The 17,432-nt window shown below is 36.2% G+C and overlaps 1 protein-coding gene across 14 annotated transcripts in view; it reads right to left on the minus strand.

The window, feature by feature from the left end:
• KCNMA1 (potassium calcium-activated channel subfamily M alpha 1) overlaps positions 1-17,432 on the minus strand; it is a 410,464-nt gene that overhangs the window by 154,662 nt on the left and 238,370 nt on the right. For all 14 annotated transcript variants that reach the window (XM_031062173.1, XM_031062129.1, XM_031062158.1 and 11 more), the window contains exons 6-7: positions 5,010-5,085; positions 242-317 (exon numbers count right to left, since the gene is read on the minus strand). In XM_031062173.1, coding sequence (XP_030918033.1) covers positions 242-317; positions 5,010-5,085 — 152 coding nt within the window. The remainder of the gene's footprint in view (positions 1-241; positions 318-5,009; positions 5,086-17,432) is intronic.

Genomic DNA, 17,432 nt, shown 5'->3' on the forward strand with positions numbered 1-17,432 from the left:
CGGTATTGCGGGGAGCTGGCACGCCTCGGTATTGCGGGGAGCCGGCATGCCCCGGTATTGCGGGGAGCTGGCACGCCTCGTTATTCCTTGGAGCTGGCATGCCTCCTTATTGCGGAGGGCTGGGATGCCTCGTTATTGCACTCTACCGACGGGGTACGGCACTACCGAGAGCAGCAGTAAAGCAGCTCGGAGCCGCGGTCCGGCAGATAAAAGTCAACCGAGTGTTTGCAAATGCACTCACCAAATGTATGAACCCAGCTGCTGTCAGCCACGTGCTGATAAATATAGAGCACAGATTCACTAGCTTGATGGAATTACTGGAAATAAACAAAGCAAATAGGAGCTTAGACTAGAATTTGTCACATACTTTTCATAGGTACCTGTATATAACTGCAAACTTTAGGCTCAAGAACTGATGATTATTTCCCAAAAGAAAGCTTCCCTAAAAATCTTACTCAAAAGTTCATGTGTAATATGTATTATTTTTCCTTTGGAGAGTTCACATTTTCATGAATTACATAGCTTGAAAACAAAGTCCCAATGTTTGAGAGCCGAAAGACAAACAGAAACCTTAGCTACATCAGTAGTCAAAAACAAAGTAACAGAAATAAATAATGCTTTTTCACAGATAATCTGGTTGCCTCTCAGTACACTCACCTCTTCATTTTTCACTGCTATACACTCAGAATTATTCACTTGTAAATACATAAAAAATACATGAGAAAACTGATTCTCAAATTAAAGAACTAAGGTATTTCACAATTCCTGTGTAAAGTCCTAAGTATTTTTCATATTATTCTGCTTGTTCCTGTATAACAACTTTAGGGAAAATTCACATGAAACTAGAGTATTTCATACTTCACACTCACAGTTTTCTCTAAAAAAAGAAAAAAGTATAATTTAAACCTACCAAGAACATATGCAAATGCTTTTTAGTCGCACTGAGTAGTATTTTCCCTGTTCTAGCCAGAAGGGATTTTGAAACAAGGACCTCACTCAGTTTTGCAGGAAAACACCATACTCTGAAATCTTCTGGAGGAAATACAAATAAAACCTGCTCCCCCTCTTCTCACAAAGATCACTGTCCTAAGAAGGATATTCAACAGAAACACAAGGAACTGCTGTCCACGTATGACTGCGTTTAAACAATCTTACCCATTCTTGCTTTTGCAAATATTTAGAAGAAGGTAACACCTCAGAAAAGACCCCACAATTATCCTTAAAGCAATATATTAAAAACTATAAAAATCGAAAAAAGATCACTATCAGTTTTAGCAGTAGTGATTTGGTGGTAGAATTAATGTTTCTGTTTATAACCACTTTACGGACAATAAAAATGCATCCTTTTCTGAACAAAATAACCTGTAAAATTAACCACTACAGGTCCTTAAAAGATAATTTTAAAAGTTACAGTTAGTAGACACATGGGAGTACAAGAAATAGAATATGACTGGGTAATATGACAGATGAAATGAATACTGTATTCAAAAATAAAATAGCATATCAGCAGTCTTGTCATTAGTGTTCACCAATGTCAACATACTCCCCATTTCTCTCTTTCTTCAACTATGGTTGATTAAACTCCCTATTTTCTTAGTGGTAACATTCATTTATAGCACAGGACCCTAACTGATGGGTTCCTAGATTAAATAAAATCATAGGAGTGATGCTGATGCAAAGCTCCGTTATCAAAGGCTGAATATCATCCTTCCCCTGAGCTCAGAACACAAGGAGTTCCTGATAAAAATTGTGTCTGTTGGTCTCTTCATATCACTGTAATACCCATTAATAGTAACTATTTTCATGACTTGTTTGGTACATTTTATTTTTGAAGATTTATTAAACACTGTGCCTTGTCTGTCCTCTATGAAATACTCCCTGTGTTTCTGCCAGAGTCTAAATATAGATGAAGGATTAGTCATAAACATTTTCTCCCTCTTTAAGCTCTTTCCAACATCTGTGCAAAATCCCTTACTGTGAGCCCTGCCTAAGCCCCTGCAGATTTTTTGAAAAATATTAGAAAACAATGAAGGAGATAAATTTTTCAACTGAAAAGTGTAGAATTCAATTTTGTAAAACATGGGAACAAAAAAATCTTGAGTAAAATAAATTTAATTTCAAATTAGGGAAACGAATGGGTCCTTGGCAGAGTACAGTCTTTTAAAGTGCCACTGTAAAATTTTGCTTTGTCTTACAGGATCTTTTCAAATATATTTAGCTTTTTTTTTTTTCCAGATATTCTAATAATCACCTAACACTTTGCCAGTCTCCTTACTTCCTCTGGTTTTGCACTGTGCAGCTTCTTTCACTGGATTCCAGGTTTTGGAATGGCCCTTCTGCTCGCTGTGTAAATAATACATGTTCCTTTAATCCTCATATCTCAGACAATAATTCCAGGAGTAATTTTAATTTACAGGTTACAATAAATGTTTTTCTTTACTGGAGAAAAGAGAAAAGGAGGAGAACATTTCCCTGCAATTGCACTAAATATTAAAACCACAGCATTGCCCAGTATACCCTATCAGTTTTGCATCTCCTCAGTTGTTATTTGTTACTAATGCCAAATGCACTGAAATGCCTAGGTCAAATTAGTTCCATACCTTTCTCATATAAATACATATCACCTCAAACAGAGAATTCTTTTCTTTTGCTGAATTTTTAAATAATAAAAAGTACTTTTTTCTCCCTACTTTAATTTCAGAGCTAGTGATGATATACTGAATTTTCTATCCCAATTCAACAATCCAAGTTCTGTCATTGAATCTTGGTCTTTCTGTTCACAAAATTCACAAAATGTCAAAAATTTCAATAAAACCTTAGACATAGGCTGCAAAAAATGCTAAAATATCTTAATTCTAGAAGATTTTTTGCCATCCCTGAGCAAAATAATGTTGCAGTAGCAGGCCAAAAGCATACAATACTGTATAAGTCTTTAAAGTATTAGTAAATTCTAAGGCCACAGTATGTAATTGAAATAATTGATTGAATTTAGGGAAGTAAATTTCATTTAAATAATACTAGATTTGTTGAAACTAGTAGTTTAACTGCTCTAACTTGTACAAAATTTTTTAAGATTCTCCATTAATCACAAGGGCTCAGCACAGTTTATTTTTTTAGGATAGCAAAATAATTCGGAACCAGAAGCTCAATTTAAGAGCATCCTGGTACTGTCATAGAAAATGTGTGTGCAGCACGTGACCTGCAGTTCTGATGGTACTTCACAACACACTGAAAATTTCTCATTGGAGGTAGCAGTAATAAATGAATTTTCTAGCTTGTCACTTTCTAAAAGCTAAACTCATACAAGACATTAAAAGAAACCCCAAGCACTTACACAATCAAATTTATGTCAGCTGTAACTAGAAACTCTTCTAAAACAAATTGCATTCTGTTAATTTGTTTTAATTTGACACATCCATAAAAAAAAATAAATGTTTTCTGAGCATTGCTGACATTCCAAATTATTCAGGTCATTTCAGATTATTAAGTAAGACAACGAAGAGAGCAGACATGACTTTCTGTTGCATTACCAGGAACAGGGAGAGACATAAAAAACTGTTTTGAGCCAGTGACAATTTTTCGGTTAAATAAATGATGTTAGTGATGAACTGCTAAGGACAAATTAACTGACTAAACTGAAACGCTCATATAAGAAAGTTTTGCTTTACAGGCTTTCACTAATCAACATTTGAGGTTTACAGATATTTTGGCAGTTGTATAAATAATCACAGAGATAATGATATCTAATATAAGAGGAAATTCTGCCCCAGAGAAAGGTTATTTCAATGAACAGGTGAATCTTAAATAAACCAGCTCCGAGTACCTTGAAAGTGATTAATGCACATTTATGGATCTGGAATTTCACAAACCCCCCCAGTACTGAAGGGGCTATTAGCTTTTATCCAAAATCTTTGAGTTTATGGGGCTTCTCTAATGACTGCCATTTCTTATGGCAGGGTTGTTCTGCATGTTAAATCTTATTCTCCTTTCCCATACTGAGAATTCTGAGCTATGAGACTTCACCTTACATTCTTTGATGTCTTTGTTTGACCAGAATTGGCTTCCTTCCAGTTACACAACTAAAGACAGTGTGAGAATTTTACAGTACAGAGAATAGTTTCAAGGTTAAGGGCTGAAGAAACAGCTGTTTACTGTGAACCTGTACAAATTTCAGTACCTATTTTCTTATTGCTACAAATTATCACAGCAAGGAATGGATTTACCTGCATATAAAGCCCTCACAGATCCATAGCAACTGGTGCAGAGAGGGGGACTTTTCAAAATTGAATTGATTTTACAGTAATTATTGGAAGCCGTGGTCAATACTTCCCCTCCAGCATTTTACAGAATGATGAAAAACAATGTGTCTTCAATGGCAAGGCATGGGAAGGTTTCTCCTTATTTCCTTCAAAATTATCTTTTGTCCAAAACTGTGCTTTTCCTGCACAACATTGATGTATTAATAGGCCAAAGAACCAGTAAGCCAGAAGGTTAATTGGAATATTTTAATTATTATATGGAAGAAATACTAAGGATAATGAACACAATATAAAGATAGCTCAGTGTAAATTTAATGGTTTTGATGTGAAAAAAGATGCTCAGTTCAAAAAAACTGGAAGAGCCACAATGAGAATTTCTCAAAATACCTTTTAACTGTGTACTTTTGAATGAATTTTGATTTCAGTTTTTTCAAGACAGCAGAACATGGACTGATTATATGAAAAGAAGCAATGTTTGATCAGTGCAAAGTGATGTAAGTCATTCTGCTTTTAATTTATCAACACATGACCTTGCTTGGTATTTCAAACATAACATCAATTAAAATGATCACGTAGCAAAAGATGCTGTCACTGACAAATCATTCATCAGCAGAAAAAGGCTTAAAGAATAGATAACAAGTGCAGGGGTTTTTCCAGAAAAGAAAATCATATGTTACTAGGGCCCCAAATCAAAGCCATTTACATTCTGTCACCAATGCAACTAAATCAGCATCCAAGAAAAAGTCTTACCTTGTTTTAAGTATATTCAGAAACTGCAAGATTTCTGAAAACTGTATCAGTCTAAGGGCTCTTAAAAATCTTAAACCTGCAGTAAAAGAAAACAAAGTTATAGTAAAGAATAATTCAAGTTGTAACAGCATATCACAATGATAGTGATCAATTAAATCAACACAGGTAACATACAAAATGTCAAATACCTTTGAAATGCTCTTCCATATTTAATTGTTCAAGGATCCTTAACAGGTATTTCTCAATTTTTTTTAAATTTATTTCCCTAATAAGAGGTTTACCCCACCAGAAAGTGTTAATTTATGTAGGAAGTAACGGAAGGAAACACACAGGCTGAAAGCTGAGGGGGAAAAACCTCACTGAGGTTTCTGTTGGCAGCTGCAGTGCACATGTCCTTCTCTTTCAGGCTGTCAAAGACACAGCCAGGTCTGAAACACTCAGTCCTCCAAGCTCCCACGTTGCTTAGTGAAAAATAACAGATCATGGGCAAGAGATCTGATAACCTGGACAAAGTAGACTGTATATGCCTGATTAAATTTGGTAAACCTTAATGACGTAAAATCTTTCATAGTAATAATGCACCCTATCTCCACTCTGGTTTCAAAAACCTCATGCAGGAAAACAGAGAAATCACACTTTTTTCTCTTAAAAATGGCAAATTTACTACAATTCTTTCCATCAGTCTATAACTATAGGAATACATGACATATCACTATTTTTTAAAAAGCATTTTTACAAATAAATAGCATTTTTATGTTGAAATCAGATTGCGTGCATAGCAATTCCCAGACAACTAAAAAGTCAGTAAGACAAAGAGTGTGTGGGCAAGAGGAACTAATCGAGAAGATTAAGGGCTTAAATTATTAAAATAGTCTTATGTTGATAGTAAATGATTTGGCTGCAGATCTTTGGCATATGAATTAAAGTACACTCTGTACTGTACAGATGCACAGCTTATAAAATTAAAGTAAAGCATGAGGGATAATTTTTATCAGAGAGTACAGCCAGGAGTTACATAAAAGTTGTGTAATGTGATATTGCAACTGTTACAGGAAGATCCAGAGCAGCTTCTTCTCAGATTCTCTTTATTGACATCTATTTTACCCAACTCCAGCGCAGGAAACCACTTTTTATTTCTAGAAACTTAAGGAAATACTGATCCTGGCAAACATATAAACCTGGTCACAACTTTCATCATCTCACTGGAATAAGAGGTTCCCCTCAAAAGTGCACCTGGAATGATGTGTTTAAATCAAAAAGTTTTTCCTGCAGTATTATTGGAAAGTTGTTAAATAAAATATTTGATCTTATATTTTGCCTTGTTAAGACTCCTAAGTAGTGTTAAAGTACATTCCTGTCTATTATATGGATATAAAGTTTCTTTTTAATTGCTGACTGTGGGTACTCTGAAAATTAATCACAACTTGCTAAATGGATTCAGGCACCTAAATGAAAAGCAATAAAATGAAGCTTAATAATGCTAAATGTCAGATCCATTTGCAATTAGAGAATGAAAACTTTGGATCACATTGCTGAAACTGTGAAAGACACATCCCTCTCCTCCACTTCCAGGAGTTCTCACAGCTGTTACTCCTATCCAAAGGAATGTGGTTAGAAAGGGAAGGAGAGGATCCTTAGTAGCTATCGTAAACCTTCCAGCTCTTTTTCATCCAGCTGCTTTCCTCACTCTGCTCCCTATAAACTTTTATGAAAAATGGCTGGAGTGAAAAACACCCTGCCTCTAAAATGTTTATCACTGCATCTGAAGCTAATGGTAAGACCAAGTTAACCATTGCTATGTTTCAAAAAGAAACCTGAGAAACATCTAAGTTAGCAATAAAATCTCTATCTCCAAATCCTTATAAGGATTAAGTTGTATTTTAATAGTCGAGTCATCAAACGATAGACCAAAAATACTATGGGTTCAATGTGTTTTTGTGGAAAAAGAAAATGCTTATCAGTCAAGTCCTGCATTTGCTGCAGCCCACAAAATTTTTAAAAATTTCCTTCAGAGAGAGGATAGAATTAGGAAAACAAAAACAAAACACTAGAGTGTTAGCTTGGACATTTTAACTACAAAATAGGGCTGGCTTTCAACTATAAAAGCCAAAGGAATTATTACATGGTAAATTAATTCTTTCCAGTATCCTGAAATTTCCTAGGCACGAAAAGATCTCCTATTAGATTCCTATATATATTTCATTTTACGCGATTTTCACAGAATAATACAGTAGTTCGGGTAGGGACAAATTTTCAAGGTCATCTTGCCCAACCATCCCTGCAATGAGGACCTAGATCAGGTTTCTTAGAGCCCTGTCTGGTTTGACCTTGAATGTTTCCAAGGCTGGGGCATCTACCACCTCTCTGGGCAACTTATTCCACTGTTTCACCATGCTCATGGTAAAAAAATTCCTTATCTGTATTCTAAACAGCCCTCTGTTATACTGAAACCATTATCCCTTTTTCTATTGCAGTAGGTTCTGTTAAAAAGTCTGCTCCCTTCAGGCACCGAAAGGCCACAATAAGCTCTCCCCAAATCCCTCTTTCCTCCAGGCCAAACAATTCCAGCTCTCAGCCTTTCCTCACGGAGAGGTCTTGCATCCCCTTTTTTGTGCTGAGGGCCCCAGAGCTGGACGCAGAGCTGCAGGTGGGGATCACAAGAATGGAGAACAGGGTATAATTTCCCCCCTTGCCCTGCTGCCCATGCTGCTTTGGATGCAGCCCAGCACACAATTGGCTTTCTGGGCTGCAAACTCCCATTGCTGGCTCATGTCCAGCTCCTCATCTATAAGCACCCCCAATCCTCTGCAGGGGCTGCTCTCAACCCCTTCCTCACCCAGCCTGTGTTGACACTGGGGATGGCCCCAAGCCAGGTGCAGGACCCTGTACTTGGCCTTGCTGAGCCTGAGCAAGTTCCCACAGACCCACTTCTCAACTTGTCCAGGTCCTGGATGGCATCCCGTCCCCTCAGGCACCCCAACTGCACCACTCAGCTTGGTGTTTTCTGCACACTGCTGAGGGTGCACTCAAACCCACTGTCTCACAACTGGGACCATGTCACCTCTTTCAGGTCTACCCCCTTACTGAGAACAGAAACAGTTGATATTTGTTTATGCATCAAAAATAGAAAGCAAAATTCACTCACAGGAACACTAACAAAAATTTCCCCTTTCTCAAAGCTGTTTCAGCTACATATACAAATGTATACAGCTCTCTTTCCTTATCAAAATTTGGGAATGTGTTTTGTACAAGTGGAGAAGAAGAATTTCTTTTCTTATGAAATCCCTACAAAACTGTTTTACACTTAAATGATACAACCAAGAGTTGAGAAATGGTAAGTGTATTATGAATTACAGGGAACTCCATTCTAATTTTTGCACATTTCATAACCCTGTCTGTTAAAGTTAATTGTAAACTGCTAAACAGAATGCCAAGGAAGTGCTTGCTACTTTGTCCTCATCAGGTAACTTAACTTTTTCTTGGCAAAGAGTTTTACATTTGAATTTTATTATGGGATCTAATTAGAATAGGATATAATCTGCTATACTACAAATTATACAAAAAAAAGTACCAAAATATTTAATTTATCTTGAAAATCTCTCTAATAAGAGAAAAAATACACAGATAAAATAAAAGGACCTCTTGAGGTTCTCAGTCTTCTGCTTTTAAATGGATGACTAAAATATGCTTAGGATTTGGAGTTCATTTCAGCTGCAATATCTAGAACAAAGCCAAGATATTCAGATATAAAGACCAGAAAAAACTTTTATGATTACAAACAATGTGAACAGACTCCTTAAACGATATGAGACTAAGTGTTTCAGTCAATAGTTTTTGCCTCTAGTACAATAATCTGAGTTGTAGGCATGATGATTCAAATAAACCTTCAACTCTTCCACAGGATTCTTTTCTTACTGCAAAAATATTTGTTTAGCAACTGTGTTGCCTGCACAGCAAACATACCGTTTTCAAAATGCACTGAAAATACACTCAAAATGCAGTGAAAATACACTCAAAATACACTGAAATAAAATATATGCATAATATTATTTCATATCGTGGTGTTCAACCAAAATCTGTTTAAAAGGGTCACTAGGAGAGGCTGCATATTGCCAAAAACCCCTGAAATCAGTTTTAAAGAAATAAATTATTTGTTCAATAGGAAGGATATGCCATGCTCAACTACCAGGCTACATCTAGAATATAGCAGGAGTACTTTTTTTCTGACTCTTTACTAAGGACCCAGCAAAATGGATGGATTCTTCAGAACAGAATCGTGATCCTGACATGGCCAATAAACTATGAGCCAGTAGCACCAAAATTACAGTAGAAAATTATTTTATCTATAAAGTTTACAGCAAAGTAAACAGTATTATTTAGAGCTTTATTTGACTTTAAATGAAATAGGGTATTTTCCTGTCTGTCAGACAGTTTTGCACACTCTCTGCTGAACTGATGCTTTCCACTGGATTAATATACAGAAGCAACCAGGATTGCAAACCCCAACCCATCCCCCCCCACACCAAAAAAAACTTATATGATTTAAATGAGATTCTAATAAATAGAAACAGGAATTGGGATATTTCTTCGTTAGACATGAGAGGTCAATCAACAAGAACAGCACCAAGCATTACACTGTTTCTCACCAATGATATATGTAATCCCCATCTTACTGCCTTAGGCTGCTTATTTTTTTTCTAAGAGACAATAGTATGTCCAAAATATTGGTGTAAGGGTTCAATAGACAGAGATTCTGTTTGCCACTTCTATTCCTGACAAACCATTCACCCATTTATCAGAACAGGATCTTCATCAAAGCTATCAATGGCTACTTCCACCCTAGATTTCATTAAGACCACATGGTTTACTAAAGTCAGAAAAAAGCCCCAGAATCCGTATTTAGGAACCTTTTTTGAGATACAGGATGGAGGGATAATTTTTAGGATGCAAAATTATCCCATTTTGAACATCTTCACAGAGTGCAGCAGAATTTTCTGAGATCTTACTCCCTGTAGATAGACTTGAAAATGAAAGCTCAAACTAAAAAGAAAAGAAGAAATAGAATGGGAGGAAAAGGATGTGTCATTCCTTGGAACCAACCCAGACAAAATATTTTTATACATTTCCTCACCTCTATTATGCAACAGTACAAGTGGGGGAAATAGCCTTCAGCATGAAAAAAATCAATGCTCTTATGACCAGAATAGTAAAACTACAATCCAGTTTAGAATAAACCTTTCTGCTGTACATTCCTTCAACTCGCTATTACACCTTTTAAATGACAGCAGCTTCTAACAAAATTTCTTGATAACACTAACACTGCAGGATATTACATTCCATCCTTCAATAAAGTCTGGATTATTTGATTCTAGGTGAACAATGAACCCCTTTGCTGGGGAGAGAGAATTACATTGCATAAGTTTGAGAAAAAATTCCTCCTACAAAGCAAATGAAACACTGCAGCTTTTTTTTAAAAGTTGAAAAATTAAACAGAATATCATTTTTAGAAGATACAGTAATATTAGCACCAGAGACAGCATAACAGTTCTGAAGAAAAAGTTCAGAGGTGGATCTTACCCCAGTACGAGCCGACCCTGTAACAAGACACCAAGGAGTTTCGCAAAGTGCGCTGCTCTTCCTTTTCGGGGATATTATGTCCAGGTTTGACACGATATCCATTTTTGAACAATTCTCCATGAGATTTTTTACGCCTTCTAGTACTTTTGTATGTTTCTGTACGTGTGCCCCCAGAAGGGTTGTGGTAGACTAAAATCTTGCTGGGAATCATGACTGTATCTTCAGCTCCAGAAGCACTGCAAGGAAGTGCTGTGATGCAGTCCTCAGTCACAGCACTCACTAACAGCAAAAATGGTCATAGATTTACCCTTCCTTTTGCTAATTCAGTGTCAACACGGAGAGACAGCTCAGAGTCCTTTCTTTAACAGAACTTCTCTTTGGGAGCAGATTTGTTTAACTGGACACAAGATAAAGTACCCCTTTACCAGTTGTTATCAAAAGATAATGCAGTATAATCTGGTTCATTTCCGTTAGCTTGAAACAAACGGAATGAATTCAAATACAAAACTCAGCTTGACAAAACAGGCTATCACAAACTGGATAGGCAAAACAAATCACAGAAGCAAGCAGGCAGTGCAGATGCTCCTCTGATCCGAGATGTATTAGAGCTTAAAAGCCATCTTCTATCCGGATATTACCACATAAGCTTCTTTCAGATACATCAAAGAACCACACCCATTGATTCTAAACCCACAAACATGATGCTGTTCACTTGGAATGAACAAGTACTCTAGCAAAGAATATAGTTCTTATAATATATGTACATAAAGGGAATTGTTTACTGTGTATTAGTTTCTTTGGCAAGTTCACGTGTTTGTTTTCCAGTTAAAGTTAGTATGCAGAAGGCAGAGGGCACACAATCAGCAAACTCTTACAGGATTTATCCCAGATGAAATTAAAAAACCTCCAACAAATAAACACAACAACCCTCCCTCCAACCCCAGTTAATGACAACTATCTTACTGAAGGAAAAATAATTCAAAACAAAACGATTTAGCCATCAAGCATGAGCACGAAGAATAGAGTCCATAGCTCTGTCAAGCAGACTTGCTCTATGAATATTCACAAAACTGGAGTTTTGTTCAGTCAACTACCACCTCATTCAATGAATAAAGCTCTACAAATTAAAAGTAAACATCATCTTCCATTACGTATGATAGATTTTCTTCATGATTTTTCCTGCTTTGAGCATAATACACAAACTTCATTGTGTAAAGCTATCTTCGTTTTGAGGAATATGCTCATCATTTCTTTTTTCTTTTCCTTTTTTCCCCCTTGTTTTTGCCTCAGAAGACCCACAAATATAGCAATGCCATCTGGAGTGCAGTGCAAAGCAGACACAAAAATAGGCTGCACCATGCGCTTACATGAAATACAGAGGATTTCAAAGCATTTTGGAAATGTTATTAAGGGGTGGACTGCCAAATATAAAGGGGATTGTAGTACACAGAAATTTCAAATTATAAGTAACATGCAGATAGTGAAGCAAGCTACTTCTGTGAGTCCTTTGCATTGTAACCTTTAACACTAAGTTCTTCCAAACAACCTGGTTATGTTCCCACTGGTCACAACAGTCAGGTTTCACTGAGTCCATAGGGACGGGGTTTATGTCTGCATGTGACAAACATCCAAGATTTATCTCTGAGCACTTGAATCACTCCTCTGCAACTGAAAAGATTTGAATGGGGTGGTACTTATCTGTGTTACTAATCACATCTTGTACAGCTCAAACTGAATGCACGTCCTATTTAACTTTTTACCATAGAAGGCCCACTGTTTTCCTTTCTTTCTGTATTTCCTCTTGACTAGTATTATAATCTTGTTATTATCTAATTTTAAACCTATCATTAGTGTACTTTATAGTTAGCACAGCAAATGTTCGGGTGTAGAAACCATTTACCTTGAAAGCCTGGAATGTCTCTAAAGGAAAACAGGACCTAAGTAATAAATAGCAAGAGCCAAGCTGTTTATTTTATATAACCTATTATTTTGGTTTTAACAATTGGACAGTATTCTTTAAACTCTTCAGCTTCCTGGCATAGCCAGACTTTTATTAATTTCTTTTTGGTCAGTGCACTGCTTAATCTGTTGCGTACATCAAAATCTGAAAACATAAATTAAATGACACAAACTAGGATTAAATCTAAAATAAACCGGCTCGACAAGTTTAAAAAAATGTATAGAAATTTAAGCAGCAGCAGCATGATGGCATATTGTGCTGAGAAGCATTCTTAACATCACAGCCAGCCACACAAAGCTACTGGTATTACTTTCCTGTGCAGACATTTCTGCTTTCCAAATTACTATTTTTTCAGTATTTTGTTCTACAACTCGATTACCCAAGACAGTTTCTTGTTTTCAGTGACATTAAGAGTTTGTTACCATCTATAATATCAATCTATTACTTGGTCAATTTTTTTATATTAGATGTAAAGTTAGATTGCAGAAAATTGTTCTCTGTAGATTAATTTTTTTTTCAGGTATCCAGAAAAAGTATTACCTTTTAAGTATTCTAGCTTAGATGAACATCTGACTGAAAGTCTGGAGTCCAATTAAGCACACGAAGGTGGTGTCATCAGTAGACTATCACTGCTTCCTACTCCTATGAAGGACATGGTCCTTGGCCCCCTGGTCTGAGGTAGACCTAAAACTCCTAAGCCCTGTGTTATCAGCGGTACCTGAAATGTCTGCAGGCCGATCTGAAGTATTTAATCCAAACTTTTAACAACCTATTTTGCCTTCAATGAATCCAAGCTACTTACAAGTTAAGTTTTTCATATTTTCTACAGAAGCATACCCTGGAAGGACATCATTCCATGACCCTTCTTGAACTTGTCACAAAAACAGATTTATGTAATTATGGAAGTACTGCTATGATTAAATGACAACTTGCTTTCAAAGTCCATCCAAATGTGAAGCTATCAAGCTTAAATATGCAGAAGAAGAAAGCAAGACTTGTCAGCAGCTAAGCTCCACTTTACCTTTGGCTATGCAGGGACTAGGTACTTGCAATATCATCTTGAAGGAGAGCAAGGAAAGATTAGATCCTGCCTTGGAAAACAACTGTAGTGGGCAGAAGTGGGTACCAAATTATTGTCCTTTAAACCACAGGTTAGACATGGGTGACTGATTTGCTGTGCTTTTGTGGGATGCTATTTGCTTATAGTTGTGCTCAAAACCTCCACCTGCAAAAGCCACAAAACACAAGGAAACCTGCCAAGGAGAAACCTGATGCAGAGAAAAATAACTGTGTTATATCCTGTGACTATTCTCTCCTTGGAAATTCATTTTTAATTTAATTTACAATAAGTGAACACAGAATTTCCACATGCTACCTTCCCTCTTTTTTAAATTGCTACTTCTGAAACGACAATGTGCTACTTCTGAAACGACAATGTAAAAGCCATTTGCTGTACACAAAATGGCTCATAAAATTTTCCTTGCTGCTATTTCAAAAATGGTGAAAGTATTGTTCATAGGAAAAAAAACCTGCTACATCTGAATTTAAAAGCTCTACAGGTTGGTCATCAACCACCTTTTAGTATAGCTTTGTAGCAACATCTGTGGATTATGACAAAACCAGAATAATGCTCATTCTGCCAAGAATTTACCACTCATTAATCTCACTAAATTATTTAGAAGGTAAAGTTACAACCCAACCTTGAGTTCCTGAGAAAATGCATGTAGTTGCATTATTTATTTTTTACCTCCTAGTCTCAAAGTCTTAAGCTATTAAACCATTTTCAGAAAGCTTGGCATTAGCAAGAATAAAACCAGTTACTCAATATGTAAACATTCACTTTCCTGCTTTACACCACTTCTGGCAACAACTGTGTCATATTCCACAAACAAAGCACAGATATAGCCAGTAGTAAATGAAGAGCAGATCTTTACATAAAACCAGGGAGCATTAACTTGCAAACATTTTATACTACAAGAGAAGTATTACCCCACCAAAGTAACCAAAGTTGGTGCCATTTTTAACAAAAGATTGAAACCATGAGGGGAAGAATAACCAGTATTCATATTGACCTAGTGGGTAAAAGAGAGTTAAAAAATAACTAATTTATTCAGCTCTCATTTTTCTATTTTTTTAATATTACATTTGTGTAATCCTTTCCAGATACTGTGATTCCATATTCAAAATAGATGGAAAATATGCCTTTTTTAATTCTTTGATTTGGGGAGAAAAATATTAATTGTTCACTTTACTGATGGTGCTACTAAAGGCAAAATTACCCTTAAAATAAAAGGTTAAACCCCAGCAAGCTAACCTTGCAAAGAAGGTTGCACAGGAGGTTGGAAATTTGGGGGTTGCTTTCTAAAGTGACCATTACAACTCAATATAAAGAGGTTTCCCTTCCTGAAAAATCACAAGTTAGCATCTTATATAATTTTCCCTGGCATTCATCAGGAACAAATTGCACTAAAATCAGGAATATGCTATTTTGAGAGGCTGTAACCATAGGGCAGAACAAATGATAAGAACAAAGGCAAAGGAAGGGCAAAGGCCAGATCTAAAGCCTGACTCATGCTGCAGGAGGTTGATTTAAAAAAAGCCTTGCAATTCTGCCTGTCTTTGCTCCCGTGAGTCACAAGGCACAGGCCATAACTGCCAAAGAAACAATGAGCATGCTATGAAATAGGGCTTGACAAGGAGTCAGGTATTTCACTTCTAATCAACTGGTATGATATAATGCATCCTCTTCAGTGAGGATACATTAGTGAGGAACTTTAGCCTTTGAGTTGCACAAAGAAAATAGTTAAAGAATGGATATGAGCAGATACATGCCGATAAATTAGTTATGAGAAACCAGTTATGAAAATGATACACCACAAAATCCTGTATGTGGTTATGATCCAGGTGCAAAAAACATTAATTCTATTTTCTGACCAGATAGATGACAAATATTCAAAAAATATTTATGCTTGTTCTGGTGAAGCAATAGCATTTTACTCAATGTACAGAATGATTCCTTGCATATTGAGCAAATTTATATTGTACAAACAATAAACAGAGTATTTCAGACCAGCTGTAGGATTAAGAACTTATTCATAAAATTCCACAGAAATTAAAGATTATGGTGTTTTTCTTTTTGCAAACACAATTGTTGTATAGATCCATGCACCATGTTTCAGCATCCCTTATTTCACCCCAATCTAAAAAATAGTCTTCACCTCCTCAGCAGTGCATCATGTTTAAATACGAGGTCTGAGAACTTCAAGTGTCAATTCATTACTAAGAGTCAAGAATAAAGTCAGTAAAGGAAGGAGCATTTAAAACTCTTCAAATCCACATTAGACAGAAAATCTGTGATCTGCCTACTGAGAAGAAAATTCTCGCATTATCAGATGCACAGAAATGCTTTCCCTTAAAGGCTGATGTTGCCCATTCAATAAGAGAAGATAGTGAAATTTCTGTGCACTATCAGAGTAGATTAGAGCCAGTGCCTAGTAAAGTAGGTTTCTGAAATTTTCCTAAAAGACTCTGCTCCTCAAATCTATGTATCGTTGGCTATTTTCCATGGAATGCAGCTTATTTCTTACAGGATCTGCCCCACATGCAATGATATACAATTTTCTGTAGATTAATTTCCCAGGTGAGAGTGAACATGAAAGAACTGAGATGATATTTCCAGATGTTTCTGCTTTTACAGTGCTGATATCTGCACTTTGCCCTCAATAGGAAGGAAAGTGAAACAACACAGAAAAAAACAAATCTGGAATTTAACAGATAATAAAAACCCAAATCATACCATTTGCTTTATAAAGGATCCCATCTCCTTTTAATTTATATTCACAAAATTACACATGTAGAAACTCAGATGTTCATTGACTGCCACACTATCATGACATATATTGCCTGCACACTAGCCACTATGAAAATAACTTTTTCTTCAAAGTTAGCATTGTCCCAACGTTATCCATTAAGAAACACTTCATTAAGTATGCTTTAATAAGTATCTAAATTTCAAATAATGAAATTGCATACAATATATATAAATTATATATCTACAACAAAAATTTTAATATTTTCTAATAAAATATTTTAATTTATTTACTTACATAATTAACTAATCACTTCTGTTCATAATTAAAAATTGAACTTTTACACCCATTACCTACAGCACCCCCTAACATACATACATTGGTAAGAACCCCTCCAGGACTTAGGATTTTTGGTATCAGGGAAGATGAATGTTGAATAGGAAAGATTTTCAAAGGCTGCATTTTGAAAAAGAAATAAATGAATGTGAAGGTTGTGGAAGGTATTCAAACCATATTAGGATTTTATAGTTATCTTGCTGTGATTCATTCTTCTACTGTCACAACACTGCAATCAATACTTGGAACTTCACTGGCTCCCTTGACTAACTTCAGAGAAAAGCATCCCATAACAGAATTAAGTAAAAGTGAGCAAACTGTTAAAATGTGAAAATAATCCTCACATCACTTTCAGCACGCAATGTCAGTGCTCTATTTGGCTACTAATATTCCATCTAGCTCTCAGCAAAAAAAGACCTTCTGCTAGGTTCTGCAAGTATGATCCACACCCCCAAGCCTAGCGCCAGCTGCAATTACTCCCTGTCTTCAAGCAAATGACACTTTGGATGGCCAAGGGCCTGCAGGGTGGATGAATGAGACTGGCATTAACTGCTGCCTGCACAGGGCTTGGAAAGGCACCAGTGTAGCTCTGTAGTGCACCATGAGCTCACCCATTCACAAAAACTCCTTCAGGTTTGTAGGAAAACGTTCCACATGGTGTGGGGCTGATCAAAGAAAAACACAATCAGCAATTAGGAAGACAATAAAGATGACAGATAATTTCCGCAGAGAAGCAGATTA

The sequence above is a fragment of the Geospiza fortis genome, unplaced genomic scaffold (assembly GCF_000277835.1).
Source record: "Geospiza fortis unplaced genomic scaffold, GeoFor_1.0 scaffold130, whole genome shotgun sequence".
In the NCBI taxonomy this organism is placed as follows: domain Eukaryota; kingdom Metazoa; phylum Chordata; class Aves; order Passeriformes; family Thraupidae; genus Geospiza; species Geospiza fortis.